Below are 19,375 nucleotides of genomic sequence, written 5' to 3'. Positions count from 1 at the left end.
TGTAATCCTGACCATGTTTACAACGAAGATCGAAGGCTCTGGTTTGAAATGCAGTTTCACGTAAGTTTTTACCAGGGGCGAATGCTAGTCACGAAACTTAGGCTTGCTCTTTTATTCATAGGGGAAAGATGGGAGGAGCCTCATGGTCTAGTGGTCCGAGCTTCTGGCTATAGTTCATGAGGTCCCGGGTTCGATTCCCGGTTAGAGCACAGGAATTTTTCCTTAAAGGGGATTATTCCTGTGTTCGTCCATGGTCTGGAATTTAAGTTAAGTTTAGATTTAAGACCTCTCCTGGCACCACATTATCATAATCATCCTATCACATCATCGGGGTAATGTAACTCCACCTTCCAGGCGCCCCAACCTCAGAAGTGGGTTACAACTAAGCCACGGCCAGGAGAGAAGACCAGAAATGTCGAAAAGACAACCTGGTGGCATTGGATAAAAAAAAAGATATTTAAAAATGGTAACATATTAAATTAAATTAGTCTAAAATGAATTTCAACGATTCATAATTATGCAGTAACTATTTGTAAATGCAGTCTCATGATGTTATTATGTAAAAGGTCATAAGAAAATAATTGTTTCATATCTGAAAGGACTGTATATGCTGCAAAACCTTCATTTTATATTTTAATACAATATGGTTAATGTAACCCATTGCACATCAGTACAACAGTGTAATAGAGGTAACAGTGATTGAAGATGGTTTACAAAGCCGAAAACGTTCATCAAGTAGAATGAAATAAAAATATAACATTATTATATAAGATAAGTTTATGACGGACTTTAAGAAAATATTGTTAGATTAACAAAACTTATCGGAACAAAAATGGGTATAAAAATTAGCTAATTTGTGCTCTTAATTCTGTTTTCAGGCGGTGGATGAGCTGTTTAAGCTGATCCAGCTTTTCGTAGTGAAGTTTCCTGATAGCACGGAGCAAGAGACACATGATATAAATACTTTTAAAAAACAAACTTTGCAGCTTTATCTTCAGGTAAGAAGTCCACACGTGAACACCTTAAAGTTGTACATGTTCCCCATTGTTGCAGAAACTGTAAAACATGAGAAAATCTGTCATGTTCATGGCAGTGTTATTTAGGGTGACCAATTTCTGATCATAAAAATACGGGAGAGCTGGTCCTAGTTTTTGTTGAACAAGTTTTGTTGTTATTTTGTAACTTCTCTCTATATTTATGTTGTTTATTTTCACAGATCCTGGATGGGAGGTCGTGTTGGGCAACATTAATCCTAGCTTTCCGTTCCCTTATTGAGAATGACGATGATAGAATTTACGTAATATATAACGGTGGATTACAAATGGCATTTGAGGTAAGTGATCTACAAATGTTGTAGATTTGAAAACTGACATTTTACATTTTCTTATCCAGGATTTGAACTTAAAAAAATATTGCACTCCATAAAGTTTGCATGTAAGTATAGACTGATGATCTTACTGGAACAGTACTATGATAGGTAGAGATACATGAAATTTACAAGACACGATAAAGTGAATTGTTTTTATTTTATCTATCTTTTGCAATATTTGCTTATACTTCTTGTCATATTCCTACACAAATGGGTATGATTAAAAAATGCGGGGAGTATTAAGACAGAAATAGTTTAATTTAAAATAGTCTAATTCTAAAATACTTAACTGTGGTATTAATTTTCAAATGAATCCCATTCTCTGTAATCACATGACCCCAAGTTATCTACCATCTCGTCTTGTGTATTTATGTTCTGTCTGTAACCTAAATCTCGAACTCAGATCACCACCATATACAATATACTTCGTCATAACATTCACTGTTTCACTTGCTCATTATTGGAACTCCCTATCCCTTACCTTAAGAGGCTGTCAGACATTGACTACTTTCAAAAGCCAATTGGCAAAAAGATTGCTTTTCGTCTCTAGAATATAACTTCTGTGGAATATTTTTTTGTTTTTTTGTTTTTTTTTTGTTTTTGATATATCAATTTTCCTTCATTATTTTAATAATTCCTTTCATTTGAATTGTCGTACTTAACATTAAATTTAATTGCCTAATTCTTAAGTTACATGTAATTAAACTTATCTACGTTTTGCTCTTACTGTTACTGTATTTCATTGTTTCTTGTATTGCTGTTATTTATAATTTGCTATGTATTTTTATACTGGTTGAGTAGAAGAGAAGGCCTCATGGCCTTACTGTCGGTGACTCAGGAGAAGACGAGAGCGGACTGAGGAGGAAGGGATGTGAACAGATAACGTACGACAACACGTGCAATATTTGTACTGCAGTAAGCGGAAACATTAGGTCTTCTTCTGTTCAACTCAGCTTTAATTTCCATACGCATTGTTACTCATGTTTCCTGCACAGTAATAACCTGGCTACTGGGATGCTTATCTGAGCGATGTTTATAATAATCAGCAGCGATAGTCAAGAAGGTCACATTCTTTCCTCTCGTCTTCTCCTAAGTAACGGACAGTAACTCTGCCAGTAAGAATGAATCAATTAAATAATAATTATTCATTAGATTTTCAAACAATTCATTGGCGTTATATTGAAGTGTAATCCTACTTGTCTGTGGTGTAATAATCATGATGAAGATCTGGAACACATTCTTCTATACTGTCCATCCATAAACCACAAAAGAAGTAAATTAAAATCATCAGTACCAGTTGCAGAAGACACAGCCCTGCAGTATGTATTGACTACACCCCAACTCTGGCTACTAGCAACAGGCATCTATAATGAACACCGATCAAAATACCCCTCATTTCTCGTGAAAAACAACAACTGAATAGACTACAGTGGAATATAGTGGACTTTATGTTGTCAGCAAACAGCTGGATACATTAAGAAAACTGATTGATATTGATGTGTGAATCGTTTCGACTATCAATTGCATTGTTGTCTGTAGACTAGGCCTCCTGGAATGAGGAAGCGATTATGAAGTAGTTAACGAGAAGGCTCCGCCTTGTTAAATTTAAATGCGGGGAGTATGAAGACGAAATGAAAAGAAATATCAAACTTTTATTTCAAATCCCAAACATCCTTACAATCCAACCATGCTCACAATAACAATCACGAACAGCATAAACGTTTCATGTCACTTTTTATTAAACTTCTTTACTCACCCTGTTTAATCTTGTGTGTGTTTTGCAGGCATTCCACACGCTACACGTCATGTACCACGAAGCCACTGCGTGCCATGTGTCGGGCGACTTACTTGAGCTGCTGTCCATACTGCTGGACCTGATGAAGTGTCTGCGTGTGTACCGTGAGAACAAGGACGTGCGAGGTGTGCTGCTGGGCACCAAGGAGTGGGTGGAAGTCCTTCGTAAACTGGCTACATTGCTCAACACATACAACTCTTCTGAAATGCGAGCATCCTGTATTGGTAAGTCAAGTTTACATTCAGTCTCAGTTGTTATATTCCTTCAGATTTAATTGATTTTATGTGAAATTTTACCAGATAATGTGTAGTTGTGATGACTAAACTCGGAATTCTTATGTTCGAAACTATTCTGTTTCTGTATTCTTAATCTACAGTCTGATCCATTTAGATATGGATAATATTAATTTATTATTATAAAGCCAGAGCATGGTGCCGACCACACCACCTCATTCTAGTGCCGAGGTCATGGAAAGCATGGAGCTCTACCTGCATGCCCCCCAAGTAACTTCATAGCATGTGACGGGGATACCTTATTATTATAAAGCTATTATGATATTTCTTGCTGGTTATATTATGAGTAAAAGATGGGAGTTTCCATATATGACAATCAACAACGCATAATCTGAAAGGACAAATGAAAATCGTAGATGATTAAAATGGTTACTACAAATTAACAGCGGGCACAATGTGTTCTTTGGAATGCAAAATTTGAGAGTGTTAAAAGAGTTCAAAGGGAATTTCGACTTGAGTATGGTGTGCGTAATGTACCTAAATACGATTCCATAATGTTGTGGTGTCGAGCATTTGTAGAAACAGGTTCTGTGTTAAAAAAAAAAAAAAAACATGCAGGAGGTTGCAGGCGAAACCCAGTATGAGAAGCAGCTACCTCTTGGCTTGGTCCCCAAACTCCCCAGATCTAACCCCTCCTGACTTCTTCGTGTGGGGTTTTGTTAAAAACATAGTCTATTCACAGAAACCCGGGAGCATTGATGATCTGAGAGTAAAAATTGCTCAAGCTTTTCAATAAATCACCCCTCTTATGTTACAACGGACATGGGCTGAATTGCATCACCGTTATGAGTTGTGCAGGGTGCGCAATGGGGGTCATGTTGAGCTCTGAGGAATCTTCCATCTTTCAGTGTTGTATGCACAAAGTTTCAATAAAGTTCAATAGTAAATGTTTTACAGTGTTTTTATTTTATCCATACACAAACGGATCTCCCTGTAGAATTTTCAATTTTCATTTTGTGTTCATCTTTCTGGTAAATATGATGCGAGAATTTGGTAAGTCTAATAAGCTTTGGTCCTAAAAGTAAATGTTGTATGAAACAAGGACTTTGAAATTGGTATTGTAAGAACATCTCAAGACAACGACAACAAGGATGATGATGATTATGCTGCTGCTACATTTTTAGAACTACGAGAACAGCCACACATCTCCTTTAATCCCCAAAATATCACTGTCTCCCTTGAATTTAATCCTTGATTGTGTAGTGAATGAATCACCATGTCATTCATGATAATACTTTTCTAAATGAAGAAAGGAGCAATAGCGGTTTGTTGAAGAGTTGTGAGCTTATTATATAGGGTGTAAACGATATTAACTGCCAAAAGAAATATTGGTGGTAGAGCATAAATAACTGAAGGGAAAAGTCAAGTAATGTTCTTTATAACTGTCAAGGTTTTCCCAGAAAAAAATGTGTTCTGTGAGTAACTTTATTTACCTTGTCTGGTATGTACTTTGAAGCAGTCATTTGTTATTGTGTATTGGCTTGTGATGGACTCAAGGTCATCGGCAATGGCATTCACCTTCAGTCGAAAGTAAACAAATAATTACACTACTGTCAGTCTTAAAAACATGGTATGTTACCAATTAAAATTATAAGAAATAATTAATTTTACTGGAAGCAAGTAAAGAGATAGGTTTGGAAGTAAATCCCGAAAAGACAAAGTATATGATTATGTCTCGTGACGAGAATATTGTACGAAATGGAAATATAAAAATTGGAAATTTATCTTTTGAAGAGGTGGAGAAGTTCAAATATCTGGGAGCAACAGTAACAAATATAAATGATACTCGGGAGGAAATTAAACACAGAATAAATATGGGAAATGCCTGTTATTATTCGGTTCAGAAACTTTTATCATCCAGTCTGCTGTCAAAAAATCTGAAAGTTATAATTTATAAAACAGTTATATTACCAGTTGTTCTTTATGGTTGTGAAACTAGGACTCTCACTTTGAGAGAGGAACATAGGTTAAGGGTGTTTGAGAATAAGGTGCTTAGAAAAATATTTGGGGCTAAGAGGGATAAAGTTACAGGAGAATGGAGAAAGTTACACAACGCAGAACTGCATGCATTGTATTCTTCACCTGACATAATTAGGAACATTAAATCCAGACGTTTGAGATGGGCAGGGCATGTAGCACGTATGGGCGAATCCAGAAATGCATATAGATTGGTAGTTGGGAGGCCGGAGGGAAAAAGACCTTTAGGGAGGCCGAGACGTAGATTGGGAGATAATATTAAAATGAATTTGAGGGAGGTGGGATATAATGATAGAGAATGGATTCATTTTGCTCAGGATAGGGACCAATGGCGGGCTTATGTGAGGGCGGCAATGAACCTGTGGGTGCCTTAAAAGCCATAAGTAAGTAATTAAATTTCACCAGGTATTTTGTTCAGTAGACCGATTTGTAGTATCTGTATGATTTTGGCAGTTTATACCGTGTACACCCTATATAGGAATAACGTCCATGTACGGAGTAGTGATCAGCTTGTCTGACTGCGAAACCAACTGGCCCGGGATCGAATCCTGGTTGGGACAAGTTACGTGGTTAAGGTTTTTTCCAGGGTTATCCCTCAACCCACTAAGAGCAAATGCTGGATTTCAGGCTCATTTCACCGTCATTATCATCTTCATCTTCATTCTGCCTACTTCCATTCTCATGTCATTTTATCATACAGGGTTAACAGGATCCGATCTAAATGAGTGCTCCAACTGAGAACAGTATTCTTCATTGGTATAACAATTGCCAAAAAGTAGGCAGAAGCACAAATGGGTACACGCCAATATGCACGGCATGTTGAAGCTGCTGAGTAACTCCCTACCTCTGTGACATGATGCACATATCCTAAAATGTCGTACCAGTTTGAACACTGTCTCAAATCATACAGTATTTTATTTTGTGTAACTGCACGGTTGATGTTGGTCCACAGAGGTGTTGAAAGAGATCCTTCTGCTGCTTCCGTCAGAAGTGATTCAAGTGCTGGTACCTCTCCTATCTCACTGCCACGCCGCATTCCAAGAGAGTCACAATGCTTTACCGATGGGGCCTTATTTTCCACGTCGAGGTCACAAATTACCTCCACTGGGGCTGAAGGCGGGAACACGACCTTCCAGACCCATGGTCCAAATGGCAGTTCCACACGGACAACTGGAAGCTGCCAAGGTAATGTTTGTAAAGTAGATTGCACCCGCAAAAATCAGATATAAGCTCTTGTAATGTAGAAATGAGGAAATCCTCCACCATTTACAAATATTATTTTACATTCACTGTACTGCTTCATCAGTAGTTTAAAATAAGTAACCTTTACATAATAGTCTTTCATGGATCTCTTGTAGGCTTTCAGCTGACCATTATCTTTGATTCTGTTTGTTAACGAAACCTGACTGAAGAGAATTGGCAGCTACCAGCATAGATCAGTTGGCTAAAGCGCTTGCCTACCGATCCAGAGTTGCACTCAGACATGGGTTCGATTCCCTTTTGGGCTGATTACCTGGTTGGGTTTTTTTCCGAAATTTTCCCTAACTGTAAATCGAATGTCAGGTAATGTATGACGTATTCTCGGCCTCATCTCGCCAAATACCGTCTCTCTTTCATCAATCCCTTCGACGCTAAATAACCTCGTAGTTAATACAGCGTCGTTAAATAACCAAGTTAAAGAAAAAAATAGAATTGGCTTCATTTCTCATTGATAGATTATTAATAAAATCTGGATCATTGTGTGTTGCAATGTTCCACTTCAAGATCAATATAGCAACTAGAACATTGGCACATATTACATGTGTGCTGCATCAAAATCGTGTTATGAGACACGAAAGTATTTATTTATAATGTCGAATCTTTTCTATAAAATTGTATGTGAATTTCATATACATGAGATTGTATTAATGATTTTAAACATTGTTTTAATCTTGCACGTAGTTTTATACGTTGTTTTAATCTTGCACCTTGTTCTAAATGTTGTTTTAATCTTGCACGTAGTTTTATACGTTGTTTTAATCTTGCACCTGGTTCTAAACGTTGCTTTAATCTTGCATGTAGTTTTATACGTTGTTTTAATCTTGCACCTGGTTCTAAATGTTGTTTTAATCGTGCACATAGTTTTATACGTTATTTTAATCTTGCACCTGGTTCTAAACGTTGTTTTAATCTTGCACCTGGTTCTATACGTTATTTTAATCTTGCACCTGGTTCTATACGTTGTTTTAATCTTGCACGTAGTTTTATACGTTGTTTTAATCTTGCACCTGGTTCTAAATGTTGTTTTAATCTTGCACATAGTTTTATACGTTATTTTAATCTTGCACCTGGTTCTAAACGTTGTTTTAATCTTGCACCTGGTTCTATACGTTGTTTTAATCTTGCACGTAGTTTTATACATTGTTTTAATCTTGCACCTGGTTCTAAATGTTGTTTTAATCTTGCACATAGTTTTATACGTTATTTTAATCTTGCACCTGGTTCTAAACGTTGTTTTAATCTTGCACCTGGTTCTATATGTTGTTTTAATCTTGCACGTAGTTTTATACGTTGTTTTAATCTTGCACCTAGTTTTATACGTTGTTTTAGTCTTGCACCTGGTTCTAAACATTGTTTTAATCTTGCAAATTTTATACCTCTTCCTCAGGGTGTTGATTCTGAGTATGATAAGGCACTGCTAGAGTTCTACTCACCATACCATGACTTCATTGACGTCATGTGTCGTCTGGCAATCAACAATGACTGTATGTCAGAGGCTCTTGTGAATCTAAGTGCCATGGTGGGCTTCGAAGGAGTTCCTCTACATCTTACCTACTTTCCCAAACTGTGGCTGGACATCTACCATGCACAGGTAACTAACTAACTAGATATAACGGTTTTGTCATATAGATAAGTAGGGCTATAAAAAGGGAGCCGTTAAAGCTGGTAATGGTACCGAGTATAGCTGTGGTGGGTGGAATGGGGTGAATTTCCCCTACAACTTGACGTAAGCAGCGTTCAATCTGTACCCCATTCCACCTGCTGCAGCTATACTCGGTACCATCACTAGCTTTAACTATTCCCTTTTCATAGCCCTATAGATAAGAATCTGTCTACCTAAAAACTTTATTAATAAAGTATACGTGCTAGCTATTAGTTGCTTAGCTTTAAAACTCAAAATTGTCTTTCTTAGCAAAACATGGTGTACCCATTATGCATACATGTACATGGAAGAATATAAAGTACCGTAGTACTTACTTACTTACTGGCTTTTAAGGAACCCGAAGGTTCATTGCCACCCTCACATAAGCCCGCCATTGGTCCCTATCCCGTGTAAGATCAATCCAGTCTCTATCATCATATCCCACCTCCCTCAAATCCATTTTAATATTATCTTCCCATCTACGTCTCGGCCTCCCCAAAGGTCTTTTTCCCTCCGGCCTCCCAACTAACACTCTACATGCATTTTTGGATTCGCCCATACGTGCTACATGTCCTGCCCATCTCAAACGTCTGGATCTAATGTTCCTAATTATGTCAGGTGAAGAATACAATGCGTGCAGTTCTGTGTTGTGTAACTTTCTCCATTTTCCCTTTTAGCCCCAAATATTTTCCTAAGCACCTTATTCTCAAACGCCCTTAACCTGTGTTCCCCTCTCAAAGTGAGAGTCCAAGTTTCACAACCATAAAGAACAACCGGTAATATAACTGTTTTATAAATACCGAATAATAACAGGCATTTCTCATATTTATTCTGTGTTTAATTTCCTCCCGAGTATCATTTATATTTGTTAGTGTTGCTCTCAGGTATTTGAATTTTTCCATCTCTTCAAAGGATAAATTTCCAATTTTTATATTTCCATTTCGTACAATATTGTCGTCACGAGACATAATCATATACTTTGTATATAAAGTAGTAGTAGTAGTAGTAGTAGTAATAATAATAATAATAATAATAATAATAATAATAATAATAATAATAATAATGCCTAAATAGAGATGAGTCATTCATTGCCTATGATTTATTAACTTCACCCATATGTAAAGTCTTTCCGAACCCCCTCAATTTTGTTGGCTTTTGAGTATGATGCCAGCCAGTAAGTAACTGATGCTGTTGTGGATGGAATGAGAAACCCCAAATTATTATTTTTAGCTTTGTTTTCAAACTGTCAAACAATTTGTTAGGGCTTGTTGCAGTATAGTCTCCCTTCATTGTGCTAACAGTAAAGGCCACTTGCCGTAAACAATCCTTACGTATAAGATTGATATCCTTCCTTCTACAAATAGCACTCTGTACTGTATCCATCAAAAGAATAAAGCGATGTAAACCATACAACACCAGTAGATCTGTTCTCATGGCAACAAACAAAAGAGTGACTGCCAATTCAGAGATCTCAAGACCACATGCGTGTGTGCACATCACTAATCTTTCATTGGAGTTTATATATCTGTGGCCGGGAGGAAAAATGTCTTAAGTCAATTTTTTGTGAAAATGAGATTTTTATATATTCTGAAAGCAGAAACTATTCTCTACAATCTGGTAAAACGGCTGAAGTCAAATAAGACTCCTGACTGGATTTATAGAGCGTTACCAAATGTCCTAAGGACTTCTTGAATCGAGCACACACAGAATAAAGGACTTAAGAATATTTAATACTTTATTCCTTACAAACCATCACATGTTTACTTTCCATGCTTCCTTATTGAAAAGGTCTAACTTGTATTTTAGCTATATCACATATTTTAGCCCTTTCCTTTTCAAACTCTAAGCAGTCTTATAATTGCTTAAGACCCATTTTGCATTCCTAATAATTTACATTTCTCATTTATTTTGACATGAAAAAGGTCTTATGTTTACATAGTCCCTTTTACTCAGTTTGAGTTCTAGTCTTAAAAGGGCTTAAGTGCGGCTATTTTTGGAAATAATCAAGAAAATTGTTAAATGAGCAACATTACCTATTTTAGGAGAAATATAAACAAATAATATCCAGGAAAACCTCTTAATTAATGAAACTCTATAATTGGCACCAATTTCAATCTTTCTACTGCTCTCCTGAAAAGTATAAAATTTTTACTGAAGACCTTTTTCCTCCCGGCCACAAATATAAGGACGAAATCATGGGCAAGGTCCAACTGAATGCAAGGCCTTTCTCACCAGTAAAGGCATCCTGGATAAATACTGGCCTGTGAGAAGGCAAATAAAGTCCTTGCCAAACAGCTTACACAGAACAATGGAAATCTATTTCATCAGCAGTGAAAAGTCAAATCTTAATTTTGTAATTACTCAAAAAATGTAAGATGACTTCTTAAGTTTTAATTTCCATTGTCTTTAAGTGAAAGAAGAAATCATACTTTTTGAAATTGTTAGAAATGGCTGAAGCCATCTTGCTTAGCCACGTACAATTATTTATATTTTTTTGTCCTGAATGTTGCAGCATGTGGACAGGAAGTACATAACAATGCTGACCAATAGCAACTACTTCGTTGATTATGTGGAGGCTGTTCTATTGGACGAGAGGAGCTGTCTAAATAATGGCATAATCTACAACTTCCTTTCGTTGTACTTCCCCAAGGTAATTACCACGCATTTTAACTATTCTGTTAGTGTGTTTTGAGTTACTATATATTTAATGCAACACTGGAACTTGAAAATTTTCCATACACACTCTCAACAATATTCATGACGTTTGGAATAAAACATATTATGGTCTTGTCTTCACTTATGCTTGCCGTTTTCTTCAGCAGAATACGGAGAGACAAGATGGATGATTGGGTAGTTTCCTAACACGTCGGAAATTCAGAGTTGAGCAATTCAGGCATGTGCATTGTGATATGTTACAAATGACTGTTTTGCAAGATTACAAGAATATGTAAATTGTTGTAAAGATCACTTAAAAGCTGTAGTTTTTAGAAAATTAAATAAATATAGATTTCCACACTTCATTAAAACCTATTTGTCTACCTAAGGTATTTTATTTTCATAATACAGTACATAATTTTGTTGAAAGATACAGTAAAACCTCATTTTAACACTTCCGGAATGATTTCAAAAGTCCCAGCAAAACTAGAATAAAATCATTGTAGGCCTTAGCTGATTTCTATTTTTAAGGGGTACATACACCTTTCACCTTAAAGGGAAAGGATGGTATTTTTTTTAACTTTTTTCCTATTTGGTGTAAAATATTAATTTTTTGTATGTAGAGAGCTCATAGCTGTGGCAACTCAACCAAATTAAAATATTTTGAAAAAAAATTATTTGGGGGCCAAAATTTGAAAAAAAAAAAAAAAAAATACCCAATGCAGGATTGTACTAAAACCTATATATCTAAACCGTTTTTAAAGATAGATTCACACAGTTTTTTGCAATGTATTTGCAAAAGCATGTTCTACAAACTGTCTGTAACAGAATTTTGATATTAGACCCTACGTTTGTAAAATAAATAATTAAAATTTAATACCAATTTTCTGATTGCTTTTCTTGCAAACAAACGGACGTATTTTTAAATGAAATCAATTAAAAAAATTCTGTTACAGAGAAAAGTTTCCTAATAGTCTAAAGAATGTGTGTTCTAAATTTCATGCATGTATCTTTAATAGTTCAAAAATTATATCCATTTTTTTGTCTGGCAATGTAGCAAAAAAAATGAAGTTAACCGATAAAATCGGGCGTGTGATTTAAAAATCCATAGCGCAGGAAGTTTAAAAATGACGTCTCAACATCCGATAAGGGCACAAATACCCACAAAATGTTATGCAATGCATTCCACACATATCAAAGGGTGTTTTAAAGAAAAAAAAAAATTTTGAAAATTTAATTTACTGGAAACAACAATAAAAGTGGCCGAGTGATTTCAAAATCCATAAAGCAGGAAGTTTAAAAATGGCGACTCAACATCCGATAAGGGCACAAATACCCACAAAATGTTATGTTATGCATTCCACACATATCAAAGGGTATTTTAAAGAATTTTTCTTTTTGAAAATTTACTCATTTTTCACCAAAAAATACCATTCTCTCCCCTCAAAAAATTTGGATGTTTTATAAATTTTATTTCTCCATCTCCATAAGCCCTATTTTCATGAAATTGTATATGCTTAATATCTGAAAATTGTTCTTCGATCTAAAAGCAGATAAATATTTGCGTACCTAAAAAGTTTTTGGAATTGTGAATTTTCAAAATTTTCATTTTGCGATCTGTACCAAACTGCTATTTAAAAAATTGCTCCCAAGATTAATTTTTTTTCTCTCTATCCTTAAAGGTAACACATGTTTTAACAAGCCCTAGCTCAATGTTTACAATATCTGTTTTGCAAGAGGAAGAAAAAAATGTTTCTTCAAATTTTTATTTATTTATTTATTTTTTTAAGAGGTTAAAGATTGAGCAACAGGTTATTGATCTTGCTAATAAACAGGGCCATGCGAAATTTCATGCAGTTATCCAAAAAAATTATGGAAGTTATGATTTAAACAGTTTTGAGAAACTGAGCGATAAAATTATATATTGCTAACTGGTTTTGTGTTTGCATGACAGGCATTTTAAAGCATAGCTTGGTCTGTTTTATAGATATCTTAAATTTTCTTTCACAGATACAAAGCTAAGAATTCTTATTAAATTAATATAAGAAAAATGAAAAAGTATTTTTTTTTATCCTTGAAGATATTTGTACCCCCTTAAGAAATCCTACTTTGAAGAATCCTTCTTTTAAGGAATACATTAATTTGAAAATACACAATCTAGTTTACCAGAATTCCGAATCCATTTCAAACTTTGTGATCGATTTCTGTATAAAGTATGACCTTACCAGTGTGGTACTAGAAGCAGTAGGCCTACATTGTTATATAAGTTAGTATACATTGATATCTCAAATCAAGGAAAGCTTTTAGAAATTGTATGATGATTTTGTTAAAAATATATTGATTGTTTGCGAAAGTTTATTGTTAATGAATGTTTGCTGAGACGGTAGTAAATTTAATGGGTATTAAGAATATGTAAATATAGTGCATTTAAGTGGCCTAAGAGTATATTTCTACTCTCAGTCCTCCCTTGCTTATAGAGAGTGATTTATATAGAACTGACACATTTCTTTCATTAATTGTTTCAAAACGAATTGTGCTACGACAACTTATTATACCTAAAATGTAGAGGAATTCTGGGAGATTATTTACCTCTATAGCAAATGTTCAAAATGTCCTCCATCCTGCATAAGGCACAACTCAACACGTCATTCCATGTTACTGGCCACTCGTTGGAGGACTCTGTTGTCAATAGCTTGAATCTCCTGTGTGATGTTGTGCTTCAGATCGTCCAGTGTCTGGGGACGTGTGGCGTAAACCCTGTCTTTTAACTAACCCCATATAAAGAAGTCCGGCATTGTCAAATCCGGAGATCTCGGTGGCCACAGATTCCTGGAAATTATTCGGTCGTCACATAACCGGATAAATGGAACCATGCTTCATCTGTGAACCATGTGATGGACAATATGACAGGATTTTGCACAAAGAACGTCTGAAACCAACGACAGAATATATGGTTCTTTTAGTGATAATACTGTTAATATAATTAGGATCAAAAATCCTACAATTCAATCTTTTATCCTTATCTGGTTCCTGTAGGTGATGAACAACCGTAACCCTATATGGCTTTAGGCTCTCTGACACATTGAGTAGGTGTACCCTGTCTCCTGCGACAAACGTCTTAATGATTTTTTGGGTGACTGCTCCAGTCGTGCTCTTACGTCAACAACAACCGTGGGAAGCCTAGATGAACGATGCTTGCCCTTTTCACTCACCAGAGATCCAGTTGTTTCCAATTTGTTTACCAGTCCCAGTATTGTGTTTCTTTTGGGAGGATTGCGAACACCAAATTCTCTCTGGTATGCCCTTTGAGTAGCTGTAATTGAATTCGTAATCCAGTATTGCTTCACAAGGAAGAGTCGTTGATTTAATGTGTACTGCATTTTCATGTTGACACAAAATGTCGAAAACAGCTGCCAACAATAGGAATAAAACAAACATCTGCGCATCTAGTGCTGCCAACAATAGGAATAAAACATAAACATCTGCGCAGCTAGTGACAAGGAATCGAAACTCCAGAACATTCTGCTTAATTTGGTGCTAAAATTGGGTCAGTGCTGCCAACAATAGGAATAAAACATAAACATCTGCGCATCTAGTGACAAGGATTAGAAACTCCAGAACATTCTGCTTAATTTGGTGCTAAAATTGGGTCGTTGAATGAATTTCCAACGGAATAATTAAAGAAAGAAATGTGTCAGTTCTATATAAATCACTCCGTACATTTAGTGAAAACTCTCTTTTAAGAAAATTCCACATTTAAGAAAAAATAATACCTCCAATAGATTCATTAAAAAGAGTTTTATTGTGTAACCTACAAGAAATATGTTTATACTGGTTTTATTCTCAGAAGGAATTGTCACTATAACATCAGTTTAAATGACTTAACATCATTTTGTTAACTGTCACAGTTTTGTCGAATGAATTAATGACGGTAATTGAACTTCCAGTTTATTGTAATCATATCTAGTACTATTTTGCAGTTTACCAAAATTGATATTTAAAATTTAAAGCCATGTACATTAAAAGGCATTAGACTAGACGGCATTTCGGAAGGTGGTTAGCTTCTATATGCGCCGTAGCATTTCTGGTATGTGACGTCACAAGCTTGTACAGTAGAACCAATCAGAATCAGTCTATAACAAGCACTTCCTGAGTTCGTTTGTTCACGTGCGAGTGTTTCAATACATTGAATAAGTAAAACTAACATTTACTGTGTGTGTGTAAGGTAAATAAATGGAAGAAGATACTGTAAAAACACAAGCTGCAGAAGCGACTGCAGAAGCATGTGGTGTGGGATTGAGAACCGTGCAAAGAATATTGTTAGTGAAGGAAAGAGAGTTTGTTTGGTGTCATGCTTACAGTAATCAACGGCTAAGGTCATTATTGTCTTTTGATAATTTTAAATTCTCTCCTGCGCTATTTGTATTGCACGTGTGCGTGAAGTACGATGTGGCAGTGTTGTACGCTGCCTTGCTCTCTCTATCTGTCTCTCTCGACGCAAACGCTAGCAGACTACCGCCTTCCGAATTGCTGTCGACTCTAGTTGAGCATAAAGAGACAATAACTATATTAGTTATTTATTAAGCAATGAGCAGTGCTATGAAAAAATAACCGTGCAAGGGGAACATTATTTTATTACAAACAACTCGTCAGGCATATGACAAAGAGCTAATCGTCTATGCAGAAGACAGGAACAGTGTTTCGTGTTACTCAGGAATGGATAGTGTAATGGTAATACAACCTACATGTAACATAATCGGAAAATAAAGACCTTTAATAATCTGTATTGTATTTCATTGTGGTTACAGTAGTTTTCCATTTATTTGTATATTAACTCTCGACACTTACCTGGGGTCTCTTCTGACTCCACACCATATTTTATTGTGAATATCTACATCAGGGACGGACGCAGGATTTTTTATCAGGGAGGGATTTGAGGACATAGTAAAAATGGAGTAATGAGAAATAAGTTTATATACTCACAATTTGTTTCCGAGTCACAAACATTTACAAGTTGGTCTGAGTAGCGTAGTCGGTACAGCCTTCTGTGCTCCAAGTTGCAGGTTCTACCCCAACCCAGCTCGATGGCATTTAAGTGTGTTTAAATGCGACAGGCCTCATATCAGTCGATTTACTGGCATGTAATAGAAGTCCTGAGGGAAAAAATTCTGGCACACCGGCGACGCTGATATAACCTCGGCAATTGCGAGCGTTGTTAAATAAACCATAATTTTTTAATTTTAACATTTAAAATGACTGCAATACAAAAACAATGACAATGACATTTACAGAAGAAGGCGACGAGGCTTCTCAGACAGTTCATCCAGTACTTCTACATTTTTATATATATATACAGTCCACACCTGTGGAGTAACTGTCAGTGTGTCTGGCTGTGAAACCAGGTGGCCTGGGTTCGAATCCCTGTTGGGGCAAGTTACCTGGTTGAGGTTTTTTCCGGGGTTTTTCCTCAACCCAATAACGAGCAAATGCTGGGTAACTTTCGGTGCTGGACCCCGGACTCATTTCACCGGCATTATCACCTTCATTTCATTCAGTCGCTAAATAACCTAGATGTTGATACAGCGTCGTAAAATAACCCAATAAATATATATAAATATATATATATATATATATATATATATATATATATATATATATATATATATATATATAAGGCCAGTCCATTTAATCTGTCTGCTCTCATTGTGCTCCTCAAGTAAGTCTTCAAGTACCGCAATGTTGAGAACGACCGTTCTGGTGTTGCTGTAGTTACAGACAACGTGCAGAAAAGTTTCAGCACCTTGTGAGTGCAGGGAAAAAAATTTCATTGCACCTGTTCAAAGATGATATAAAATCAGTAGGTATTAGGTGAAGATTTTTCTGATCAAGGAAATTTCTTCTCCACATCTTCAATAAAATTCATTGAAGAAAGACTGGTGATGCATCAACATCATTGGGCCACTGATTTACTATAGCCTCAACAGCAGTTTCTAAATCTTCATCTGATGCTCGCACTATGTTTTTAGGCAGCAAAGTTTGTATGGACTTTATGATTTAAAAACCTATCCTTGAGCTGACCAATGAAATAGTCTAAGAAGAGAAGGAAAATTAAAAGCCTAAAATACTCTTCATGACTCTCTGTCTTGAAGTAAGAACGCTGTGTTTGTCTTCCTGCAGTTCTTGGAATTTAACATTTTAGCAAAGAGAATTTACGTGGAAAACTCTCTAATTCCTATGTACATTCACGAATTAAAATTAATATTATTTTTGTTTCTTGTTTCGTATTTTTCTCAAAATTTCGGGAGGGGATATATCCCCTTAATCCCCCCTCCCTTGCATCCGCCCCTGATCTACATCCATATACTCCGAAACGTTCCAGTAACCTAGATATGCTATCATTGATTATTTCAGTTTCCTTTACAATTAAAATTATTATTTCATGATTATACATTAATCATTTTTTTCGTATTTATTGCTTGTATGTCTTTATTTTCTAGTTAAAATTATTTTGCAGTGATAATGTTCTGTTGCAAGCAAAGTGAACATGTACTTTGAAAAGTTGTTGTTGTTGTTTTCTAATGCCAGACGTTTGACAATAAAGTCATTTGGCCTCTTGCACTCCAATATTTTTCAAAGATATTGTCATGGTCAGGCACTGAAGCACAGATTTTGAGGTGTTCCGAATCCATTTCTTGATTTTAGTTGCACAATGGGCAGTTAGGGGACTGATATATTCCAATTCTATGCAGGTGTTTGGCCAAACAGTCATGGCCTGTTGCCAATCTAAATGCTTGTACTTTGAAAAGTGAAAAATGAAAGAAATACAGTATAGCATAAACTGCCATACAGACTATGTGTAAAATGTTGTAGGTTCAAGAGTAATTACTTATATTTTTAAAATTAGCTTCTTGTTTTATTTTTACTGCAGCAGGTGATGAGACTAAATTAATTAATTAATTGTATAAACATAATAATTAATACTTGATGCAATAACAATTTGGTTTTTGTGTTTTATTTCAAGGAAAGTGAATATTGTGTTCTCTGATAATTGAAAAAAATATAAACACAGATACAGAATAGTTTGCTGTTAAATTAATTCATTGTTTAAACAGAACGAGAACCAGAATGAAAACGAGAAGCAGAGGACGTGAATATGAAAATTTTTGATTCACAATAAACCGAGAACGTAGACGACTATGCATATCGATATGTATGTCAATAACGATATATAAAGTCGATATTACGCATTCTGATGTAATTGTGTATAATTGACCAATGGCGTTGTCTCATGAGTACAAGGCAGCCAACATAAACACAGGTTAACCAACTTCGAAATTTCAACTGAAACATTTCATTAGGTACGGGACTATAAATATGCCCATGCATCTTTATTATCACAACCTATTTTAAGTCTACCATAACGTAAAATAATTAGAGAAGAAACATTTGTAATAGAACAAAAATGAACACAACAATAGTTATTGAATTGAAGCATGAATATGTAGTGTGTAATACAACCAATATAGTAATAAAATATGATTCACTTACGATCGGTGTTCAAAGATGCAGCTATTGAAAGCCACGTATTCTCCTTCATTTTCTCTTCTTTATATGAGGTGCACCGCTTATCGTAAAACTGAGGATTTTCCTCAACACTCAATATTAGAATCTCATCAAATAAAACTTGCTCCATGATGCACAGCACAGAACAAAATAATGCATAGGTTATGTCACGGTCTTCTTGCTACAAAATATACGACGACAAAATAGCTTTTAGATGGCAATAGAATGAATCTAGTGGGCTGTGGTCGGAAACGTGAACGCCAAAGTTGAAACTTGGCCAACTCTCCGTTCCCGATCCCGGGCTCCGGCAAGCTTTTCGTTAATTGTGAATGCTCACATTTAAATGTACACATTTTAACAATTTTACCGTTTTCATTCCGATTCTTGTTTCCGGTTTATTGTGAACCAGCCTTAATTCTAGATGGAATAAAAACTTTCAATTTGCTTATACTGTATATAAAAATGCAGTAAGCTATAAACTATCCTAATATTATTAACAACAAATATCCTTGGTGTCAGAAAAGACCCCAGATAAGTAACATGAAATTCTAGAACAACAGCTAAGTTGCGAGGGTTAATAAACAGATATCTGTAATTTTCTGCATAAGTTGTATGTGTAATATTCCAGACGTCTCATGGTTTTTCTAAGGCACTAAGACAAATGTTGGATCAGCCCTAAAGTAAATGGGCATCGGACCTACATTTTCTCCTCACATAATTTTTTATATTTTCCAAATTAATTCCATGTGGTCAGCCCCAATTTTCCTTGCAAGGACATGTGTTTGTTACCTTTTAAATGTATCTCATCCCATTTCCCCTTT

At 35.6% G+C, this 19,375-nt stretch overlaps 1 protein-coding gene across 4 annotated transcripts in view; it reads left to right on the top strand.

Moving 5' to 3' along the window:
• The window catches only part of puf (ubiquitinyl hydrolase 1 puf), a 153,518-nt gene that overhangs the window by 124,827 nt on the left and 9,316 nt on the right, over positions 1–19,375 (top strand). For all 4 annotated transcript variants that reach the window (XM_069827170.1, XM_069827163.1, XM_069827112.1 and 1 more), the window contains 6 exons: positions 879–998; positions 1,217–1,333; positions 3,154–3,388; positions 6,387–6,619; positions 8,082–8,285; positions 10,849–10,986. In XM_069827170.1, the coding sequence (XP_069683271.1) occupies positions 879–998; positions 1,217–1,333; positions 3,154–3,388; positions 6,387–6,619; positions 8,082–8,285; positions 10,849–10,986 (1,047 nt within the window). The remainder of the gene's footprint in view (positions 1–878; positions 999–1,216; positions 1,334–3,153; positions 3,389–6,386; positions 6,620–8,081; positions 8,286–10,848; positions 10,987–19,375) is intronic.

The sequence above is a fragment of the Periplaneta americana genome, chromosome 1, assembly GCF_040183065.1.
Source record: "Periplaneta americana isolate PAMFEO1 chromosome 1, P.americana_PAMFEO1_priV1, whole genome shotgun sequence".
Taxonomy (NCBI): domain Eukaryota; kingdom Metazoa; phylum Arthropoda; class Insecta; order Blattodea; family Blattidae; genus Periplaneta; species Periplaneta americana.
Note: the sequence above shows the minus strand (reverse complement) of the source record. Positions and strands in the feature narration are given on the sequence as shown.